The following is a 20,000-nucleotide window of genomic DNA, read 5'->3' on the forward strand; positions in this document are numbered from 1 at the left end:
AAAAATTACCAACAAATTGCAAAAAAATTACAAGAAAAAAAAAAGCGCATTTGTGAAGGCAGATTTCCACAATCTTGTCACTCAAATCACAAATAAAGAAGCCTCGGCATAATTAACAAGTTAATACTACTCTATTTTCTGTTTTATATAAATCGCAAAACCTCCTTACCGGCATGAAAAAGACCGAAGAGTAAGTAAGGCCAGACTACCGGTTTGGCCGCCATGTTTGATGTTACCTGCATTCCCAGAGGACTTTTAGGTCGTCTCATTTCTCTAAGATCACTTCCGGTGGGCAAACTTGGATGGCGGCCGAATCAGCTGCACAGGTGATGTTTTTTCCAAATGGACGATACTTTGGAATTACGGTTTTTATGGTTGCATTTTAGAGCCAGAGCTTTTATGGAGCCTCACATGCAAACCATAAGAACGGTAGTTACACAATAGAGACTGAGAGATGTCAAGTTCCCAGTAAAAATATAAGAGAAAAAAAGATTTATTGTATTAAAACTAAGGAAGAAGCTCAAATAGGATTTGACCAACCCTTACAAGGAAGTCACCATGAGCGATGTATTGATAAATTAATTTATCAATTAAAACATAAAGCTATCGACATGAGGCCATGCACAGATTCAGTACTGGTAATTATAATTAATTTTATTAATGAATCACTAAGATTCACTGTTGCTCACAATCATGTAAGTTGTAAGATCTGATTTCATTGTACCAAAAGAGTCAATCTTTCATAAGTTCAAGGTCAGGTCAAAATTCCGTTAGCCAATATAAAAAAATACCATAATACTCTTTGTTTGTCCCTCCAAAATTTTGCATATTAAGCATTGTTTTTATTTTCTCATGGGACTTATAATGGTCCCAAGAGAAACTGGAAACAATGCTTGTGCAAAATCTTGGAGTGAAAAACAAACAAAGAGTATTATGGTATTTTTGATATTGTTTAATTCTTTTACCACATGGTGGAAATTAAATGTGCATGATCTCAGATTTAAAGGTGTGCGGTAAGTCGCTAGAGTTGAAACAGACTTCTAACATAACAGTTATTACATTTGTAGAAGATCAAAATTAATCTTTCCTGCTGGGTGTGAGGAATAGCTGTGAGCTTGGGTTTTCTCCTCAGCTGCCAAATTCATGTGTGAGATTGGACTGTGTGTTTGTTCTCTACTAGATCATATTTAATGCAGAATATTTTTCCAATCAATTTTTCAGCTCTTTGTGCGTCTAGGAGGTAAGCAAGCCCTAGATGGCCTGGACACCCAATTGTTTGCTGACATACCAGAAGGCATTAAACCAGGACATGTGTTAGAGTTTAGTGGCCAGGAAGGCAGTGGAAAGTCAGAAATGCTTCTCCACTTAATAGCTAATTGCATTCTCCCAAAGTCTTGGAAAGATCTAAATTTGAATGGTCGGTCTGTTGACGTCATTTTTGTGGACACGGATTACCATTTTCAACTGCTCCGGCTGGTAGCAGTTTTGGAACACAGGATTTTAAATGCAATTAAGGAGACCCCTAAAGAGAGTCAAGCTGCTTGTGTGACGACAATCAGCAATGCCACAAACTGCTGTGACAACAACAATGCAGAACACCATTTATGTTACCCTGACAAGTACAATGATTATGAAGACTTTATACAAAAATGCCTGAGCCATTTGTTTATTGTTCGCTGCAACAACAGCATTCAATTGCTTGCAACAGTCTTGTCACTAGAAAATTTGTTAGTTGCAAAACCGGAAGTAGGGGTCTTCATCATTGACAGTTTTAGTGCTTTTTACTGGGTTGACAGGTTCAGTGGCAGAGAAAGCCTAAGTAATCAAGAGGCAAACCAGAGGAAGATTGTTGATGTCTTAGCAAGGTTTACACAACAATATCATGTTGTATTGATTGCTACAAAACAGTCACTTTTTGGATCTTCAGAAAAGACACCTCGCCGTGAATATTTATGCCAGACATGGCAAAGATTAGTAAATTTTCGTTATGAGTTTTCTAGGGAAAGTATACGAAATGGAGAAGATTTTGTTTATTCAGTCTGTCATACATATCCACCAACAAACAAAAAATTACGATTTTATATCAAGGAGAATGGAATTCAATTTATCAATTAACTGTGTTATTTTTTTCCAACTATTTGAAAACTTTAAGCTATTTCTGAGTCATTCCATTTCTATGTCTTTTTCTTAAAATCAGGGAAGTCCTGATTGAAGATGATGAAATTCATACTTGTAATACTTTCCCTCCCTTAAGCTTTCCCTCCCACAAGTCTTAAAGTTTGACCCAAGGGTGTATGTGTGAAACAAAGTCAGTGAATCTGAAAAATAAAGATAAAATGCACAAGAACATTGCATGGTTAGGTCAATTAGAGTGGGTGCGATAGCCCAGTTCAGTTTGTTCCCACAGTTTGCCTAGACGAAACCTTGAATTGTTTTCATTGTCGATAATTTTGTAAAAAATTTTTAGATGCAAATAATTTTTCACACATCTTCCACATAGTGTCAAACACAAAAATGGTGTGTTTGAAAAAACTCAAGCTCTTTTTTTGTTAATCCTTTCACGCCCGGAGTGGGGGAGCAAGAGCATTGACTAGTAAAACTGTCTGGTGTTAGACAGTAAAATCTTTAAGTGTCACTCTTGGGCATGAAAAGGTTAAAGACCTAACCAAACCAATAGACCTCACCAGCTGCCCCTTCAAGCACAGACAGTTTTCAGATGGGAAAGTGGAAAACTCTTGCAACGATGGTAAATTTAAAAAAACAGTGGTTCGGTGGATGAAGTAGATTCATCAAACTAGTGATAATGGAAAAGGGAATAAACTGTACTCAGGAGAAATTGGTTATCCAGCCTGACCCATCCCCAACGAAAAAATCTGACCTCTCCAAAGTGACTACCATTTGTAACTCCCGCGATAAACTTCATCAGCGGTTAATTACTGTTGTCGTCATAGAGACATCCGACATTATTTCTGATGTCGCGTAAATTAGTCCAATTAGATCCTCTTCAATACCACCTTGTTTGATACCTCTCTTGTTGATTTGGTCGAAGATATCGAAGGATTTCAAGCCGCAGTCATGGCAGTGCAATACGCTCCTATGAAACTGAGGGTTCCACCTGGCTTTCAGAACTTATTGGAAGGTTTGGCACGGGAGGTGTTGCGCGAACAGCCAGAGGACATCATTCACTTCGCTGCACAGTATTTCAAAAACCAGCTGCAAATCCGAGACGGTAAATTTTCGATCTATTGTAGCTTGCAGCAACTAAAATGTTTACATATTCACCAAATGTTCTAGTTAGCATAGGAGGAGTGAGGTTTTGTTGAAAGAAGCATACGGGAGAATGCTTGTTGTTTTTATTTTTAAGTTCAATCTCTCAATAATAAAGTGATACATCGTCTTATTTGTTTCCAAATGGCAATAATGCTCTTGACGTCTTCACACTATGATAAGCAGCAAAATATTGCCCGTCATTATCATCACCGCCTGGAACAATCACCTGAGAAGTTTGACCCAACCGGTAATCTTCCTGAATCAAAAGCACGATTTAAGCTTTTAATTTTGAATGCTGCTCATCGTTTTTAAATTCATAATTTCCGATAATTCTCGTTGCAAAGAATGGATTTACTTTTCGTTAAATGAAAACCAACAAATTGAGGAAAGAAAGAAAGATAAGTGATAAATTATTTACACTGTGAAAAAAATCAATAGAAGCAAGAAAGATAAGTGATAAATTTTCCACGCTGCGGAATTGTAAAGTTAAAATGGGATATAGGCAACTGTGCTAGAATGTGGTTTTCCTTTGGTTGGTCAAGCCAAATGCGTATGCAGATTTGCCGAATTTCAGTTTTCCGTTCTTTGCAACATCAGCATATGAAGAAGATCAGAGCTCCATGGGGGGGGGGGGGGGATAAACTTTCCACAGTTGTAATTTTAATGGTGTTTGGTTTGTCAAACATTTTACTTACAGAAACTGGAAAGGATGATGCCAAGAAAGGTGATCAGATGGAAAAGCTACAGCAAGAAGAAGAAATTGACATTGATTTGGCTGATCCAGAAGTCCAAAAAGCTGCTACGAAAATTCAAGCTACCTTCCGAGGTCACAAAACTCGGGGAGATGTTAAGAAGCACAAAGATGAGGAGGCTGCGGCTGTTAAGATTCAGGCCAGCTTTAGAGGTCACCAGGCTAGAGAGAGGGTCAAAGAGATCAAGCTTTCCAGAAGCAAAGAACTGATATCTGAAGATGTGGAAGCCACAGAAGCTGACATGTTGGGCAAAGACTCAGCTGAGGAAGCTGTGCCAGAGGAAGCAGGACAAGCTGAAGAATCTGAAGCTCAGGAGCCTGTACAAGAAATAGTGGTGGAGGATGAATCTAAGGTTCCTGAAATCCAAGAAAATGCAGAAGTATCTGAACCTGCTGCTGAAGACCAAGTGGAAGAGAAGGCAGATGCGACTGGCAAGGAAGAAGCTGAAGAGGCTGTAGGAGAAGAGGTAGCTGGGGAGACTGTAGCTGAGGAAGCAGGTGTTGTTTCTGATGCACAACCTGACGGGGATGAAGGGGGGTTGGCAGGAGGTGAGGCAGAGCAAGTAGATATTGATTTAAATGATCCAGAATTGCATAGTGCTGCAGTTAAGATTCAGGCCAGTTTTAGGGGCCACAAAGTAAGGGAGGAAGTGAGAGTTTTGAAGAGCTCAGAGTCTTCACATCAGGCAGATAATGAAGTTGCTTTAGAGGAGAAAGCTGAGGTTGGGGAATCTCTAAGTGAATCTGCTGATGCAGAGGCATCAGTTGCTGAGGAAGGTGAAAATTCCAAACCATCTGAAGATTAATTTAAAGGAATGTACCACTTGTAAATTCTGAAAGTTTTAGGAAGTCACTACCATCACAATAGTTGGATGCAACAGTTTGTTCAGAATTATTAAGCTTATTCCAGCACACAAGTAACAAAGTAATCTTAGGATATATTTAATAAAGCCTGTGAGGCCTTTTCTGAAGTTTAACGGGGTTAGTTTCTGAAGAAACTGATGTGGCTCTATGCCAGTGGGTTTTTGAATTTTGAAGCAGGGGAATGTGGGGTATTACTTAAACCCGAAACAGCAAAACGAAACACCAAAACACCATGTATGACCCCACCAAACATTGAATACTAACCAACAGATGTTAAATTTGAGATTAAATATCTCAGAATCTCAATCTTAATCTGAATCCCAATCTTAATCTCAATGAATTTGGAGCAATTACTTATTAGGCCTAATTAGGCCTAATTAGGGCTAATAACACCAAAAACAATATTTAATCTCAAAGCCCAACCTTTGTTGGTTAGTATTCTATGTATGGTGGGGTCCTACATTGTGTTTTGGTGTTTCGTTTTAGTGTTTCGCTATTTCGTGGTTTAGTAACGTCCAGGACATAAATTTGATAAAGTAAATTGAGTAGGGTAAGGGGACTAAAAAGCTGAAAGGTCAAGTGTTAACCCTGTCGGAGTGAATTGATAAAACAATAGAGTTTATGTTCTCTGGCATAAATATGTTTTGGGCTCGACTCAGACTCATTTTAGCCCGAGTTGTTAGGCGAGGATTGAAATAAACTCTGAGAAGGACCTAAAACATGCTTATGCCCAAGAACATAAACTGTATTACTATTATTATCACTTTGGAGGGCATTGAGAAAATTAAAAACTTAAAAAAAAAGACAAAAGAACAGTCTGAACAATCACACAACTGTTTACAATGTGAATGGATTTTATTAAATCCCTCAATGAAAATACACCATCAAGCGAAGCTGGCAAGAAAATACAAAATCTTGCCATTTAAGTTTTCAAAAATTGTAAGAGATGAAAGGAAAGTTCCATGAAACTCATTTGTGTTGAAATTAATAATTATTGTACAACTGCATAATTTCATACTTCATTGGTTTATTTCAGGGGGCTGAAATATATTTAGCCAGCCAAATTCTCCATTTTAGCCCGCCAAATGAACCCCAATGCCGAGTATCAAGTATTTATGAGTCAATGAATCAATAATTCAATGAGTCATGAGTCAATGAGTTAGTGCAGTTACCCTAACCCATAAAATGAAAGCTAAAATTTCAGAGAGTGCTTAGTCCTAATCACTGAAACGAGGGCTTAGGCTTAATCAATAAATTATTGCTATATTGACTGTGAGTCTCGTTGACTCATTTTAAGACCATTTGACTCATAAATCATGGAACCTTCACAATGCCCGACAAAGTATTAATAATGTGACAGTCACTTATAACATTTTTTCAAGTGGGTTCATGAGCAAAATGTGATGCAGTGGTAATTAATTTTTCTTTTTCTTGAAATGGAAAGTGATGTTTGAAACAATAAGACTGACTTTGAAGAAAGAGAATGTGGTAAATAGGGAGATATTCTTTGATTTGTTTAAAGTCAGAAGGCTCAAGAGGTACTAAACACCCCTACCTCCTTTTTCCATTTCAAACAAAAGATTTAAAGTACATTACATACAGTAGTCATCTATTCATAAATTTGGTGACAAAGGTTGTTTAGTGTAAAAATTTGTGAAAGCTGTAACATGCATGTCCAATATACACAAGCTGAGTCAAGTCATCCATTGCTGTTTATTATCTGCCAATAGCAATAAGCATATGCGACACGAAAAATTAGGTCAGGAAAACAGGTGGTAAGCTTCATTCTTCAAGGGTGTGTAAACAAGGGCCTTGTATAGCCCTGACATACTCTTTTCTCACAACCACAACCTGACTTCTGCTTGTCCAGTCATCTTTACTAAATGATTGACCCAGCTCATTTTGTGCATATTGAACAACCCTCAGGTTTAAAGGAAAAACAGAACTGGTTTTATTCATGGATTATTGTAAATTATATTTGCATCATAAAATTATTAATTTAACTTATTCAAGTGTTGTATCAGCTGGCCCCTGATAAATAGTGCATTCTAATTTATTGTCTTGTCCTGCTACTGCCCTTCTCTGTTTATCCAAAAATATTTTCCTTTTCCAGTAAATACTATGTACTTATTGACTGAGTGGGAGGGCCGGATGGGAAAATATTTGGCCAGTATGTGTTCCTAGCAGGACCATATGGCTTTTTCCGGCCCTGCTTGTGCTAATGCATACGGCCCTCATACTGGGATTTTCCCAGTAGTCTTTCCAAAAGCGCTTGCGGGGCCGTACGGGCCATGTGATGATAATACCGGTATGTACTATTTAAATGCAGCTAGCTACTGCAAAACTTTGCAATGAGTCTATTTCAATGATACATGATTTCACAAAAGAGTACTTACAGGTGGTGAACTGTAACTAACATTGCTGTCTTTAGCATTAAATAGTGTATCCATATATTTAACAGTAATAAGTGTGTGGTTATAGAAGTTTTTTTAATGCTTGGCATTGGTATATTGTATATTTCTGACCTGAGTTGATCTAAGCAGCATTTACAGTGGAAATATGAGGTTCATGTTTTAAATTATTGAGTCTTGTAACACTTACATATTCTACATTAAAAAATATTAATATTAAGTATACAGAGTGTCATTAATCAATAAAAAGGGTGCATCCTTGCTAGGAGTATTTTGAAGCCGATCTTTCTAGATTTTTAATGTTTTGAGTAATTATAATATGCATCACACTATCCAGAACTTTGGTTTGATTTGGGATTGATTTAAATGAATGTAAGAAAACCCCAAAGTGATATTGAATGTTGCAGTATATTTAAGCTTTTTGAAAAGACATTCAATTCTATGAAAGCATAAAGATACCTCTTGTGTATATCTGTGTCCCCCTTCAAAGTAATCTGAGAGCCTGATAATAAGGCAAGCCTAAGATTTTTTCCCAAAAGTACTGGAGAATTTTCTTTTGTCCCATTATAATCGGCGTGCCATTTTATTTTTGCTGTCTGCTACCCTTATGTTCCCTTTCCTGTATCTGTTAATAGCAACCTTCGGATCAGAGCCTGGGTATGTGTTTATTTGTTCTGAGCATGTGCTCTTGGAATTCATCCTTCAAACCCAATGCAAATTGCTCAAAACTTAACACTCTTCTTCATTGTTAGGGTTAGGGTCCTCCAACCTAAAGGTCTCTCATTTTGTATTTCTATTTAAGCAAGAGAGGACGTTTTCCATGTTTTCATAGCCTCATCTAAACTCGAGGGGGGGTTGGAAGAATTCGAGACAGTTATGGAGATGCAGTCAAGGGTTTGCATAACTGTCGAGAATTCTCCCAACTTCCCTGAGTGTTTAGATGAGGCTATGGAAATACGGAAAAAATATTCTTCAAAGATAATTCAACAAATGAATGCTGGTTTTTACTTCTTGATACTCGCTCATATTTCCTGCCATCCAATCAAAACACGTCTGACAATACATAACCAATCAAAGTTCATGTGATGTCACAGCCGTGTTTCCATACTCTCAACTAAACAAACCTATTCACCAATGAGAGTGTGTGTACTATCCTAGTTATTTTTTATTTTATTTTATTTTATTTTATTTTTATCCTAGTTATTTTATAAACCAAATTATAACTGCATCTTGCATTGACTTTGACATCCTGCGAAAATTATTTAGATTTATGCCACTAATAATGTTGCTATATTTTAGAAGATCTTGTGAATGAAGTTAAAAGTGATGTTACTGAAGCTACAACAAGGGATGAAAATGATTCTGCAACTGTTGGACAGGAGGCTCTTCCAAAGGAAGTTACATCTGACAATGATAGACAAGAGGATACAATCAAACCTGCTGATGAAAAAGACAAGGCTCAGGAGGAACTTGAAGAGCAGACTGAGGAACAAAGGGGAGTTACCAGTGTTCTGGAAGTCAATGAGGAGCCTGCTGTAGCTGTTGAAGACAGCTGTTGTACTGTTGTTTCAGATGCTGTGGTTGAAAAGATTGCTGACTCTCTGGGAGCAGGAGAAGTCTGTCAAGATGAGATCACTGAAAAGGATGTACAGGCAGCAGAGGTTCAAAAAGTGAGTGAAAGTGAATCTGCTGTTGTAGGCAATGGTACTCAGGAAGAGGGGGTGGAGGCAAACAGTGGTGCTGAACAGGTGACTGAAACAGATGCAGGGGCTCAGGAACTGGTCGCTGAAGCTGACAGTGGTGCTGAGGTAGTAGCAGGAGAGGAAAGTGGGGCTGAGGCTAAGGTGGAGGCTAAAGAAAACACTGGTGCCAGGGAGGTGGTGGCAGAAGCTGACATCGCTGCTCAGGAGGCAATTGTTGAAGCAAACAGTGGGGATATAGCTGTGGTAACTGAAGAAGAAGGCAGGGCAGAGGAAGTGGTAGCTGAAGAGAAAGAGAAAGAGTCTGAAGTAGAGGTTGCTGTTCAGGACGTGGTAGCTGAAGTAGACAGTAGTGTACAAGCGGTGGTAACTGAAGCAGGTAGTGGTGTGCAGGTGGTTAAAGCTGTGGTAGAAAATGAGACACAGGAGGTGGGAGCTGCAGCAGAAAGTGTTGCTCAGGAAGGGATCTCAGAGGCAGACAGCTGCATTGAGGAGGGGAAAGCAAAAGTAGGCAGCCATGCCCAGGAGTCAGTACCTGAAGAGGATCGTGAGGCTCAGGCTGTGGTAGCTGAAGCGGAAAGTGGGGTTCAGGCTGAAGTAGCTGAAGAAGAAAGCAGTGCCCAGGAGGCAGTTGCTGAAGTAGACAGTGGGACTCAGAAGGTAAAGGCTGAAGTAGAGATTGATGCAGAGGGAGTAGTAGTTCCTGAAGGTGCTGCACAGGGTGTGGTCATTGAGACAGATAGTGGATGTCAGCAGGTGGTAGGGGAAGAAGATAGTAGTGCCCAGGAGGTGGTAGAGGAAGGGGACAAAGGGGCTCAGGCAGTGGTGCCTGAGGGAGACAGTGGAGTCCAGGAATTGATAGTTGAAACTGACAGTACTAGTGGAGCTCAGAAGGTGATAGTTTATGCAGACAAGGGGGACCAGGAGGTTGCACCTGATGCAGACAAAGAGGTTGAGAAGGTGGTAGTGGAAGAAGATAGTGGATCTCAGGTAACTGAAGCTGAGCATGGTGTTCATGAGCAGGCAGCAGAAGCAGACAGTAATGTACTGGGGGTAATAGCTGATGCATGCAGTGAGGCTCAGGAGGTGGCATGTGAAGAACAAGGTGGTACTCAAGTGGTGGCAGGTGAGGCAGCAAGTGGTGCAAAGGAGGTTCTGGCTGAGGCAGAGAGTGTTACCAAGGAGACTGGAGTTGAGACAGTCAGTGATGTGCTGGAAGTGGAGGCCAATGCAGATAGTAGTGCCCAAGAAAAAGCAGCTGAGGCAAAATCTGAAGAAGACAGTGGTGAACAAGAGGTAACAACTGAGGCAGACAGTGATGCATGTACTCAGAATGTGGCAGCTGAGGGAGCTAGTGGTACTCAGGAGGTGATATCTGAGGCAGACAGTGATGCATGTACTCAGAATGTGGCAGCTGAGGGAGCTAGTGGTACTCAGGAGGTGATACCTGAGGGAGAGAGTGGTTTAGAGGAAATGACAACAAAGCCAGAAATTGGTGGACAGAAAGACAGTGATTCCCAAGCTGAGGAAAACAGTAGTGCCCAGGAAGCCGCTTTTGAAGCTGACAATAATACTCAGGAGTTGGCTTCTGAGGCAAATATTAGTGCTCTTTGTGCAGCAGATAATGCAGACACCAGTCCCTTGGAAGCAAGAGATGTGACAAATAGTGAAGTGTCAACTGACCAAAACACTGGTGTCCATATAGTAGTCACTGAAGCAGATGTTGGGCACCAGGAAGGAGGAAATGAACAAGGCAAAGCTGCAGAGACAATGACACTCAGCTCTTCTCAGGAAGAAGAAACTCAGGAAGACAGTAGTGCGCAGGAGACCATGGTCAAGGCAGACAAATTTGTTGAAGAAACAGCAGATATAGCTTCCAGCACTAATCAAGATGCTGCAGGTGTGGGAGATGGTGCCCCGCAGGAAGTTGCATCTGCGATTGTCAGTGGTGCTGAAAGTGTAGCAAAGGAAGAGAATGATTCACTTGCAGAGGCTGCAGCTACTGAAGAGGTGGTGCCCGAGGCAGATGGTAATACTCAAGAAAAGGTCAAAGAGGAGCAACCTAAGATAATAGTTAACACTGAAGTCGGGGAAAGTGATCAAGGAGGAGGTCAAAAAAAGGAAGAATCGGGAAACGAAGGGATGAAAGCGGACAGTGCTGAATCAGAGGAAAATTCCAAAACTGACCAGAAGGGCTCCAATGCTGTATTGGTGGAAGAAAAAGCTGCAGAAAAGGAAGAAATGGGGTGAACTGAAGTAAGCAGTGAGGATACTTCTGTCGAGCTGAGTATACATCCAATATTCCAGTGCATTAGCTTCCTTCAAGTGGGACTATCAAGCCAGGACAAGCGCATGTAGCACTTACATATTTTGTTTTCAGAGACCGGTCAATTGGACGATTCTGATTCTTTCAAATAATTTTTTGTGCCAGGGATTCAAGGAAATGTACTAAGGAAAGATGAAGTTTATCTTCTTGAAAAGTCAAATAAAGAGGACGGAAACCTATTTTTGAAACGACTGATTTATACACATTTAGTATTTTGTGATGAACGTTTTCCTCTGGGATCATCTGTTCAGAGAAATCCACAGCAACTCGAGTTGGTTCTTTTGAGAAGTCAGGAGACGGCTCTACACAGGCTTATTACTTATATTTTGGAGGATCAGGCGTGCCTTTACTTTCCTTTGAGTGATTTTCAACCGTTCCGTCCTATATAATTAACTTTGTGTGATTATTCCACCGTTCTTGTTTTTGATGTGAAAATGTTCTTCCGTTTCGGTTATTCCACCTAAACCGAAGGGTTTTAGGGTCGCCAATAATTGATGAAAATGGATGGAAATCAATTGAAATTGATTGAAAAATACAAGAGCTCCCAGGTGGTAATAAATTGGGTCTTATCCAGTGTTTGTTTAATTAACAAAGTTGCGATTTTACTTCCGGTTTCATCAGTTTTGTATCATCACGTGACTTTCATTTTGTTGCGGTATGAAATGCGAATCATGAACAAATTTAGCAGGTGATCGAAATTAACAGCGAACAAGTAGCAAACAATTTTCTGGTTTAATTCGGTCAAACTTGACGCTTTTAATTATAAGGTGAGGTCTTTCAATCATATTTTTATTCAATCCCTTGGGGACCGTTGGACCTTTATTTGTTTAAGTGGCTGCTGTGAGTTTAATTTAATACACAAAACAAGTGAAGGAAATATGTTAACATCCCGATCAGTGGAACTTTCGCTTAGTTCAACTTTTTTGGGTGCTTATTTTCAAAAGTAGACTTCAGTGGGGGAATGTATTCTTAGTCTACAAAGCATATAACTTTGATTGCCCCTTTTTTACCTTTTGCTTTAATCAAAACACCTAGCTGCACATTTTCGTTTGCAAAATACGTGAAGAAGAAAATATTTATCAGAATAAGTAGACAGGACAGTATTGTCCTCTTGTAGCGGCATTGTGTGGAGAACGTGGAAGAAGTATTATAATCTTACATGTTATTCACACGAAATTAAGTGACCGACTATCCTAAAAGCTATCAATTTTTCCATCAATCTTCCTATGAGGCAATCTTTGCTATGAGGCAAAGACCGCACAATCGCTTTCGGATTTCAAACACAAACTTGCCTCCTCGCCTTCAATGCCTTCTACTGGATCGCACTGATTCCATGTAATATAAGTTTTATTTTAAATACATATATACTTTATTGTAAAGTGTTTACCTACGCCCCACCTGGAAACCATCTTTTGTTGTGTGTGGCTAGCGTAGTGAACTAAAGCTGTATTCTATTCTATTGTATCATCAGGTGCATATAACATATCCCCCCCCCCCCACCCCTGAATCAAAACTAGGGTGGTGTTGTTGCAGAAAACGCATTCTGCAAGTCTACCCAAGGTAGAACGCTTGTTTTAGACCCGCCGGCCTAGGGCAGTTGGATGCTGATAAGATCAGACTGAAAAGAGTAAACTTATTCTGAGAAACTCTCGATCTTTGATTAATATTATGCATGTTGATGTTTGAAGATTTAGGACGGGGGTGCTCCTCGAAAATTTTGAAAAGAACCCCCAAGAGGTACCAAGATCCTGTCTTGTGGGTGTGGCATGAATTTTTTTTCACCCCTAAGAGGTACCAAATTATGGGTTTTAATTAATAGACAAAGTTAAAAATTAGTTAATTATCAAATGTCTCCTGTCATAATTTTCGGCTCAGTACACTGAAAGGTACCGCTAAAGCTGCCATTGCAGACCTTTTGAGGCTGAACACCCTAATAGATACCAAAACCGCTTTTTTAACCCCTAAAAGAGCACCCCGTCCTTTTTATATGGGAGCTTCCCATCCCCCCCCCCCTCCCTCACAGATTTAGCTGACACCCTAAGTAGTAGTTGTGAAAAGGAAACACCTTTGTTCATGCTTTAGTTCTTTCAGTGATTTTACTCTATGCTAAATTTCAATTTTTCAAGGTTCCAATATTATGGTAGGGAATGCAAGAAAGTTTGTTGTTGAACGGCACTCAGGCTACAAGAATCAAGGCCTTTTGATACAAGAGAGTAAGAGGCTTTTTGTTTTAATTAACACCTGACAAAGTGACTGTCAATAGAACATGTTGTAAAAGGTGACTTTGAACACTGAATTGCCGAAAGTTTTTCAAATAGTTTTTTCCACTTTTACTCAACTATCACTACCAATCATAGAATTGCCAAAAATTGCTTGGGAAGGGCATTCTGGGTATATAAAAAGACATTTTTGTTGTTTTGAGTACAGTTCTTCTGGGTTTTGGCCAGATATTTCTCAAAAAAATTGAAAAATTCAATCTGAGGTGTCCCATGATCAAATTTCAGGTCATATGCGAAAATTTTGGCAAATTCTGATTTCAGCCAATTTTTAGGAAACAAAAAAAAGCTGGCCTACAATTCAACGATCCTTAATTTCCCAACCATTCACTTAACCATTTTTGTATTTTAGTCCACTTGGTAGTAAAATTATTGACGTTTAGTGATCGTAATATTGTTGCCTTGTCTGCTTCTGTTTAAGGAAATAACCATGGGTCTTGTAGCAGTTTTTCTGCCCCTTATGTCAACCTTCTTTCTCTGGTCAATTGCATACTTTCTGTTGTGCATCATGAATTCTCATAGAAGTTACCAATGGAACTGTAGACTGGTAACAATATGCCATGCATCGCTTACAACAGTACTGAGTTACTGGTGTGCCTTCATTACTGGACCTTGGCCACTAGAGTTCATGGGCGAAGCCAACACTTCATTTCAGTCACTCATTGCAGCCATATCTCTTGGATACTTTGTATTTGACTTCTGGTGGTGCTTGTATATGGGAACAGAAGGACTGGATATGTTGCTTCACCACGTAATATCGATCAGTGCAATTGCTTTTGTGCACTTTGATGGGTATTCTGGTCCAGAGCTTGTTGCAACGATACTTGGGACAGAGGTTTCTAATCCATTTTTACAGATAAGATGGTTCTTGCGAGAAACTGGAAACTATGAAACATTTTTAGCAAAAGTGAATGATATCATATTCATGGCACTGTTTGTAGGTTGGCGCATTGGACCTGGGTCTTTGTTATGGTATCGCACTGTGCTTGTATCTTCTAAGCCTAAACTGTTCGTTAAGATTGGAGGAACTGGTATGTATTTTATTAGCTGGGTATGGGTGGCTTTCATACTTCAATTTGCAAGGAAACGGTTCTTCAGAAAAAAAAAGAGTCTATAGAAAATAATAATTTTGTAAAAATAATAAGGCCTCAGAGTTGTAAATACTAGTTGACTGCCTTTTTAAAGTCCCTATGACCCTTATTTTTTTAACCGTTTTTCAAATGTTTCGTTTAAATATTTATAGTGTCTGGAATGTAGTACTGAAAAAATTTTCCCTAATGGTGTATCCACACATTTTAGCAGGCCTTTGATTTTTGGCCAATCCAGTTGGGTCTTGGTAACTAATGACCTCAAAGAAGTCCGACAAGAATGTAATTCCATTCTGAATAGTCAGAACATTCACGGCATCGGATCCTATCGTCTGACATTTTTATTAAGACTCTAGATTTTCATCAAGACTTCTATTCTTACACCTTCGCACATTTCTTTCTGAAGAGATACGATCAAGTTGTTTCTTTGACGTCATTAGTTACCAGGGCCCAACTGGGTCGGCCAAAATGCATGGATACACTGTGTGGGACACTATAGATAAAGAGGGAAAAAAAGCCTCATAGGGACTTTAAACTCAGATATTTTGACTTGTTGAATAATGTGACCAATTTACATACACACACTGAAAGCCTACAAATAGGTATTACACAGTTCAAACCTCTCTTTACTCCGCACTCTTTTCATTCTTCCTTTCATATCCCTCAGTCCATTCTCTGTCCTAACCAGGTGATCTGGTGATGTAATTAATGGAGGACTGGGAAGAAAAATTTTAACGCTGTATCCCACAACTGCGCGTGGCCTTAGGTTTTGTTTCCAAATTTCCTGCAGTATTTCCATTGCCAAAACTCAACAGATCATTCCGTGTCTCCCACATTTCCTGTTACTGAATGATCATTCAAGTGGAAACCGCCGAGATGTAACCTCGCCTCTGCCATGTTGAATTCGGAAATAACATTCAAGGCCGCATGCGGTTGTGGGATACGGCGGTAAAATTTTTCTCCCCAGTCCTCTGAATTATGTCACCAGATCACCTGGAATTGCTAAGACAACCACATTCACCAATCCCATTCCTTCCTGTTTTCCTGCCTGTATGCTACATGTTAAAGACACAACCACATTTTAGCACATTAGTGCAAGTGGACCTTGCAAGTATTTAATAATATACTGTTGAACAATGGACACTGTGCAAGAAGGGTCTTCTCTCATCAGATTGTAAATAAAGGCTAGTGGATAACAGTGATATAACAAATCTTTTATTTACATGAAACATTTGTTACGAAATTCTTCAAAAATTAAGGAAATTAAAGTTGATTTTTACTGTTACAATGTGTCAATCTTCTGAACCTGGAGTGCTTCATGTCATGTAATGCTTCAAGTCGTAAGTGCAATATATTGTTCATTGATGTTGATGAAGTGAACTAACGGCTTGTAGCTCTGGGTAACATCTCCATATGGGCAACTCAAGAAGGTGGTCAGTGCCTATCATTGAAATTCCTCCCATTGTTGTGTTCTATAAACAAGGAAGTTTGAATAAAGAAAGTACCTTTGGTTTCATTGATAACTGCATGCATGTAGATTAGGTATTGCAATGGTAGGTAGGTAAAGTCTGCTACGAGCCTAGTAGGCCCATCAGACCAGTGCTTTTCTCCGGTTTCTGTAGCATGAAGTGACTAGGAGTATTTTTACTCCCCCCTGGATGGGATGCCAGTCCATCACAGGGTTACCCCCAGCATTAAATTCGCCGGTACCCATTTATACACCTGGGTGGAGAGAGGCACCGTGAGGGTAAAGTGTCTTGCCCAAGAGCACAACACAATGTCCCTGGCCAGGACTCGAACCCGGACCACTCGATCCGGAGTCGAGCACACTGACCATGAAGCCACTGCGCCTTGACCACCAATGCATTGCATTGGGTCTGGTTTAACCCAAAACCTGATTTTAAAAGAACCTGTGTCAGAGCAAACTTTGAGATGCTTTCCCTAGGAAAGATTTTGCAAATTCCACATTTCAATGGATCAGCATTCATTTTTGATGTTGCACAATCCAGACCCTGCCACTGAACATTTGGGCAAGTTATGCACCAATCATGGTGATTCATGTGAGCTTCTTGTGATACATTGTAAGTTAATGGGAACAACAATTTGGTCAGGTGAAAAGATGTTTCAGTCATACTGGTTTTATTGATCATTGTGGACCACCTCCTGAGGTGGTGTCTCAAATGTTTTACTTAGCTGAACCCAAATTGTTCAAAACATTTTAGATGAATGGAAATGGCCCTTGATTACAGTTTAAATTGCCTACATGACGTTGTTTTTAAATTGTTACTTAAATATTTACATGCTTGGACAACTTGGGGTTTTTTAAGAGTACTATTTAATGCTTTTTGTGATCAGACCCTTATGTGGTTCCATTCCTGGGGTTTGCCAAAGATTTTCTATGATTCAAAGATAATAAAATCTAATGAGTAAGTTGCTATGTCAAAGTTTCTATAGAGGATGTACAAAGTCAGAAATTTGTAACTTGCAGGTGTGAGAATTTAAGGGGGCTGGCAACTCTTAACTTACTAAAGACCATTAATTTCATTTTACTTGCCTTTAGTTACTACAGTTTGGATAATAACTCATGTACCTTGTCAGTAGCAATGTATTCTCCATGCTGCACAACACCAAAGTCAAAGATATATCTGCCACGACCACTTGGCTACCAAAAAAAATACATTCAATCATGTAATTAGTATCTAAAAAGACTGAAATGAACGGTTCAATTCCTCTTTTGAATTTTAAAATATCTGACTTTTCTAAACAAATATCAGTTCTACCATAAATGTATCATGGTAGGTTTCTGATTTCAATGTAGGGACATTTCAATGTATCATTATTTTATTGTGTTTCTTCTTTAGGAAGACCAATCTACTTGGCAGAGTTAAGTTATTGAAAAGGGGTGCTCAGAAAGCATGTCTTTTTTAGAAAGCAGGTTAATACCTCAAGTCTATGAAAAAATTTGAATCTGTGGCTGGGAATGTGTGCTTAACTTAACTGAATGGATCTGCAAAAACGATCAGTAGTACAAGCGGTGGCAGATAGCAAAACCATCTCATCTGTAAAGTTTGTGTGATGATTGGCCACTGACGTATATGTGATAGTGTCTGTAAGTTGTGTGTCTTCACTCTGTCAAGAGCAGTATTCCAGATACGTTTTAGGGGCAGGTTACCCATAAGGGATCTTCTTAACCCTATGTGTCCTGCCAACTAATGGTTGGTGTTCCTGCAAACTAAACAGGCTGTGTCTTTTAAATGGTTCATGTACTGACCAGATTGTCCTTAAATGATCCCATATATACATGGTTTGGCAGTATCATTTTGCCAGTTCCAGAGAAACATCCTTCTGACCAGTTTCCTTCATACTTGTGAAAAAAGAGAATGGGTTTATTATCAGGTTAATTATCTCACATGGAGTGTGAGGTAAGGTGAAAGTAAGGAATCATATGCTGAAGCAAATTCTAGCTATGATGATATGGAGCAACTTAACAGTGTTCCTATCCAAACCTCCCCACCCCTTCCCAGACAACATACTACTTCATTATGGATTTCCCCCACAGCAGGACGTTTTTGGTCTCCATCCATAGACCTGAGTGGAGAGACGTGCGGCCAGCCAGGGTATGTTTTTCGGGATTTTTTTTGTGGAACAGGGTATCAAATTTATCATTTTTTAGCCTGCGTCGCAGGCGTCGAAAGGGGTAGGGTTTCCCCTTTTTGCGCCTGCCACACAGGCTATCATTTTTTGTCTTAATCAGGGTATCAATTTATCAAATTTTGTCTTAAACTGGGTTAAATGTCTCAAACAGGGTATCAAAAATCGGAATTCTGTCTTAAACAGAGTAGGAAAATCAGCGATATTCGTCTTAAACAGGGTCAGGATATGAGGGGCCGCGCCGCACCTCCCCACCCAGGGATATATCGATTCCGAAAATTATGGTCAGATAATACAACAACATAGCAGAGCCTGGACTCTAAACCTCTGAGGCTGTGAATTGGGAATTCTACCCACCACACCATCTGGCCTTGCACACTCCATTGGATGAGAGGATGGATCAGGGATCATGGAGAAGGACACTTGATCGACATTTGGGAGCTTACGTACACAGTGATCACATTAACTTTATTACATTATGAAACCTATGGCACAAACTTGCATTAGCCCACTACTTGTTTTTAGATGATTACTGTATTTACCAAGGGAAAGTAAAAACCCTAGTAATAACACATGTCAAGATCCAACGCATAAAGTAGTTTTATTGGATGGAATCCTTTGAGCAATAACAACTAACCAAGGAGGGAGATCACACACACACACACCATGCTACAATTCAAACAGGACTAGTTTTATGACCATACCTTATCAACAATAATTACTAAATAAATTAACATATACATTTCTAAAACCATCAGTAACAAACCTTCAGCCTGGTTGAAGCGCATGTGTACACTCCCTGTCCATGTCTCATGTTGTTTTTCCACCCACCCTCATAAATATCACCATTTTTGTAAAAATACGTTCCTGGACCATTACGTTCGTCATTTTCCCACTTTCCTATTAATGATGAGCACAGAAAAATGTTTTTCATGAATAAGAACAAGGCAAAAGAGCTGAAAGATCGTGAAGAACAGACTTCCTGGTTTGGAACCAGTCAGGTTTTCACCCATTATCACTAAGCCTGAAACCTTTTAATTGATCTTGGGGATTGATGAAAAGTCTGTTTGTTCAAGTTATTGCACCTGTTATACTGTCTGCCTAAGCCTTAAAGAGGAGCTGGATATCAACCATTTACTTTAGACAGCTTGCTTGGCGACTGTTGAAAAAATGAAATTCGTACAAGGAATTCAAGCCATCTAAGTAGGGTTAGATTGGAGACAGGGTCAGATTGACAACACACCTTCATATTTAGAACCATCGGGATAGTCAAACACTCCTTGACCACTTTTTTTACCCTGCTGATAAAATCCTTTGTATTTTGCTCCATTATTTCGAAAAGAATATGTACCCTGAAAGTTAACAAAAAAAACTTCCAACTGTTTTAAAGATGTTGAGATTACTTATACTTAAATCAAATTGTAACGGCTTAGAGTCAAGGTGTAATTTTGCATCTTAAAGGGGTATTGATTGCAGAAAAATACCTGAAGAAATGCATACTGCTTGTGTGTGTATATATTGCCAGTTGATAAGGCACCGGGTACACTGAGAAGTTAAAGTATCAAGCTACCCCAGAATACGTTCTCTGAAATCACAGGAAAATTGACTAATTGTCTCGTAAATCTTCTAATGTGAATTTCAAATAATTAATTATTATTTCGAA

General features: G+C 39.3%; 6 protein-coding genes across 6 annotated transcripts in view; 4 read left to right on the forward strand and 2 right to left on the reverse strand.

The window, feature by feature from the left end:
* The window catches only part of LOC137983094 (nicastrin-like), a 26,242-nt gene extending 26,003 nt beyond the window's left edge, over nt 1-239 (reverse strand). The window contains exon 1 of the mRNA XM_068830279.1: nt 170-239. Within this exon, the coding sequence (XP_068686380.1) occupies nt 170-224 (55 nt within the window). The 5' untranslated portion in view covers nt 225-239. The remainder of the gene's footprint in view (nt 1-169) is intronic.
* Nucleotides 240-298: 59 nt separating this feature from the next.
* Nucleotides 299-2,362, forward strand: LOC137982466 (DNA repair protein XRCC2-like). Its single transcript, XM_068829557.1, has 2 exons — nt 299-326; nt 1,222-2,362. Exons 1-2 carry the CDS (start codon nt 303-305, stop codon nt 2,113-2,115), a joined length of 918 nt encoding a protein of 305 aa, XP_068685658.1. The 5' UTR covers nt 299-302; the 3' UTR covers nt 2,116-2,362.
* Nucleotides 2,363-2,951: 589 nt separating this feature from the next.
* Nucleotides 2,952-7,564, forward strand: LOC137982465 (neuromodulin-like). Its single transcript, XM_068829556.1, has 2 exons — nt 2,952-3,229; nt 3,968-7,564. The coding sequence occupies exons 1-2, from the start codon at nt 3,076-3,078 to the stop codon at nt 4,825-4,827; spliced, it is 1,014 nt and encodes a 337-aa protein (XP_068685657.1). The 5' UTR covers nt 2,952-3,075; the 3' UTR covers nt 4,828-7,564.
* LOC137981874 (dentin matrix acidic phosphoprotein 1-like) lies at nt 7,079-11,246 on the forward strand. The gene is made up of 2 exons (XM_068828913.1): nt 7,079-7,193; nt 8,596-11,246. Exons 1-2 carry the CDS (start codon nt 7,079-7,081, stop codon nt 11,244-11,246), a joined length of 2,766 nt encoding a protein of 921 aa, XP_068685014.1.
* Nucleotides 11,247-11,966: 720 nt separating this feature from the next.
* LOC137982477 (TLC domain-containing protein 5-like) lies at nt 11,967-15,970 on the forward strand. Its single transcript, XM_068829573.1, has 3 exons — nt 11,967-12,089; nt 13,449-13,535; nt 14,020-15,970. The coding sequence occupies exon 3, from the start codon at nt 14,029-14,031 to the stop codon at nt 14,713-14,715; it is 687 nt and encodes a 228-aa protein (XP_068685674.1). The 5' UTR covers nt 11,967-12,089; nt 13,449-13,535; nt 14,020-14,028; the 3' UTR covers nt 14,716-15,970.
* A 20-nt stretch (nt 15,971-15,990) lies between these two features.
* LOC137982478 (radial spoke head 1 homolog) overlaps nt 15,991-20,000 on the reverse strand; it is a 5,282-nt gene continuing 1,272 nt past the window's right edge. The window contains exons 3-7 of the mRNA XM_068829574.1: nt 19,581-19,689; nt 19,104-19,237; nt 17,958-18,050; nt 17,277-17,348; nt 15,991-16,158 (exon numbers count right to left, since the gene is read on the reverse strand). Coding sequence (XP_068685675.1) covers nt 16,045-16,158; nt 17,277-17,348; nt 17,958-18,050; nt 19,104-19,237; nt 19,581-19,689 — 522 coding nt within the window. The 3' untranslated portion in view covers nt 15,991-16,044. The remainder of the gene's footprint in view (nt 16,159-17,276; nt 17,349-17,957; nt 18,051-19,103; nt 19,238-19,580; nt 19,690-20,000) is intronic.

This window comes from Montipora foliosa, chromosome 13 (genome assembly GCF_036669935.1).
Source record: "Montipora foliosa isolate CH-2021 chromosome 13, ASM3666993v2, whole genome shotgun sequence".
Lineage (NCBI taxonomy): Eukaryota > Metazoa > Cnidaria > Anthozoa > Scleractinia > Acroporidae > Montipora > Montipora foliosa.

Bases quoted from the DNA above. Each gene is read 5' to 3' on its own strand.
- LOC137982477 (XM_068829573.1), top strand. From the start codon at position 14,029: ATGGGTCTTGTAGCAGTTTTTCTGCCCCTTATGTCAACCTTCTTTCTC.
- LOC137982466 (XM_068829557.1), top strand. From the start codon at position 303: ATGGCGGCCGAATCAGCTGCACAG. The intron at 327-1,221 runs GTGATGTTTTTT...TCAATTTTTCAG, and splicing joins CGGCCGAATCAGCTGCACAG to CTCTTTGTGCGTCTAGGAGG.
- LOC137982465 (XM_068829556.1), top strand. From the start codon at position 3,076: ATGGCAGTGCAATACGCTCCTATGAAACTGAGGGTTCCACCTGGCTTT. The intron at 3,230-3,967 runs GTAAATTTTCGA...TTTTACTTACAG, and splicing joins CCAGCTGCAAATCCGAGACG to AAACTGGAAAGGATGATGCC.
- LOC137981874 (XM_068828913.1), top strand. From the start codon at position 7,079: ATGGCTTTTTCCGGCCCTGCTTGTGCTAATGCATACGGCCCTCATACT. The intron at 7,194-8,595 runs GTATGTACTATT...GCTATATTTTAG, and splicing joins GCCATGTGATGATAATACCG to AAGATCTTGTGAATGAAGTT.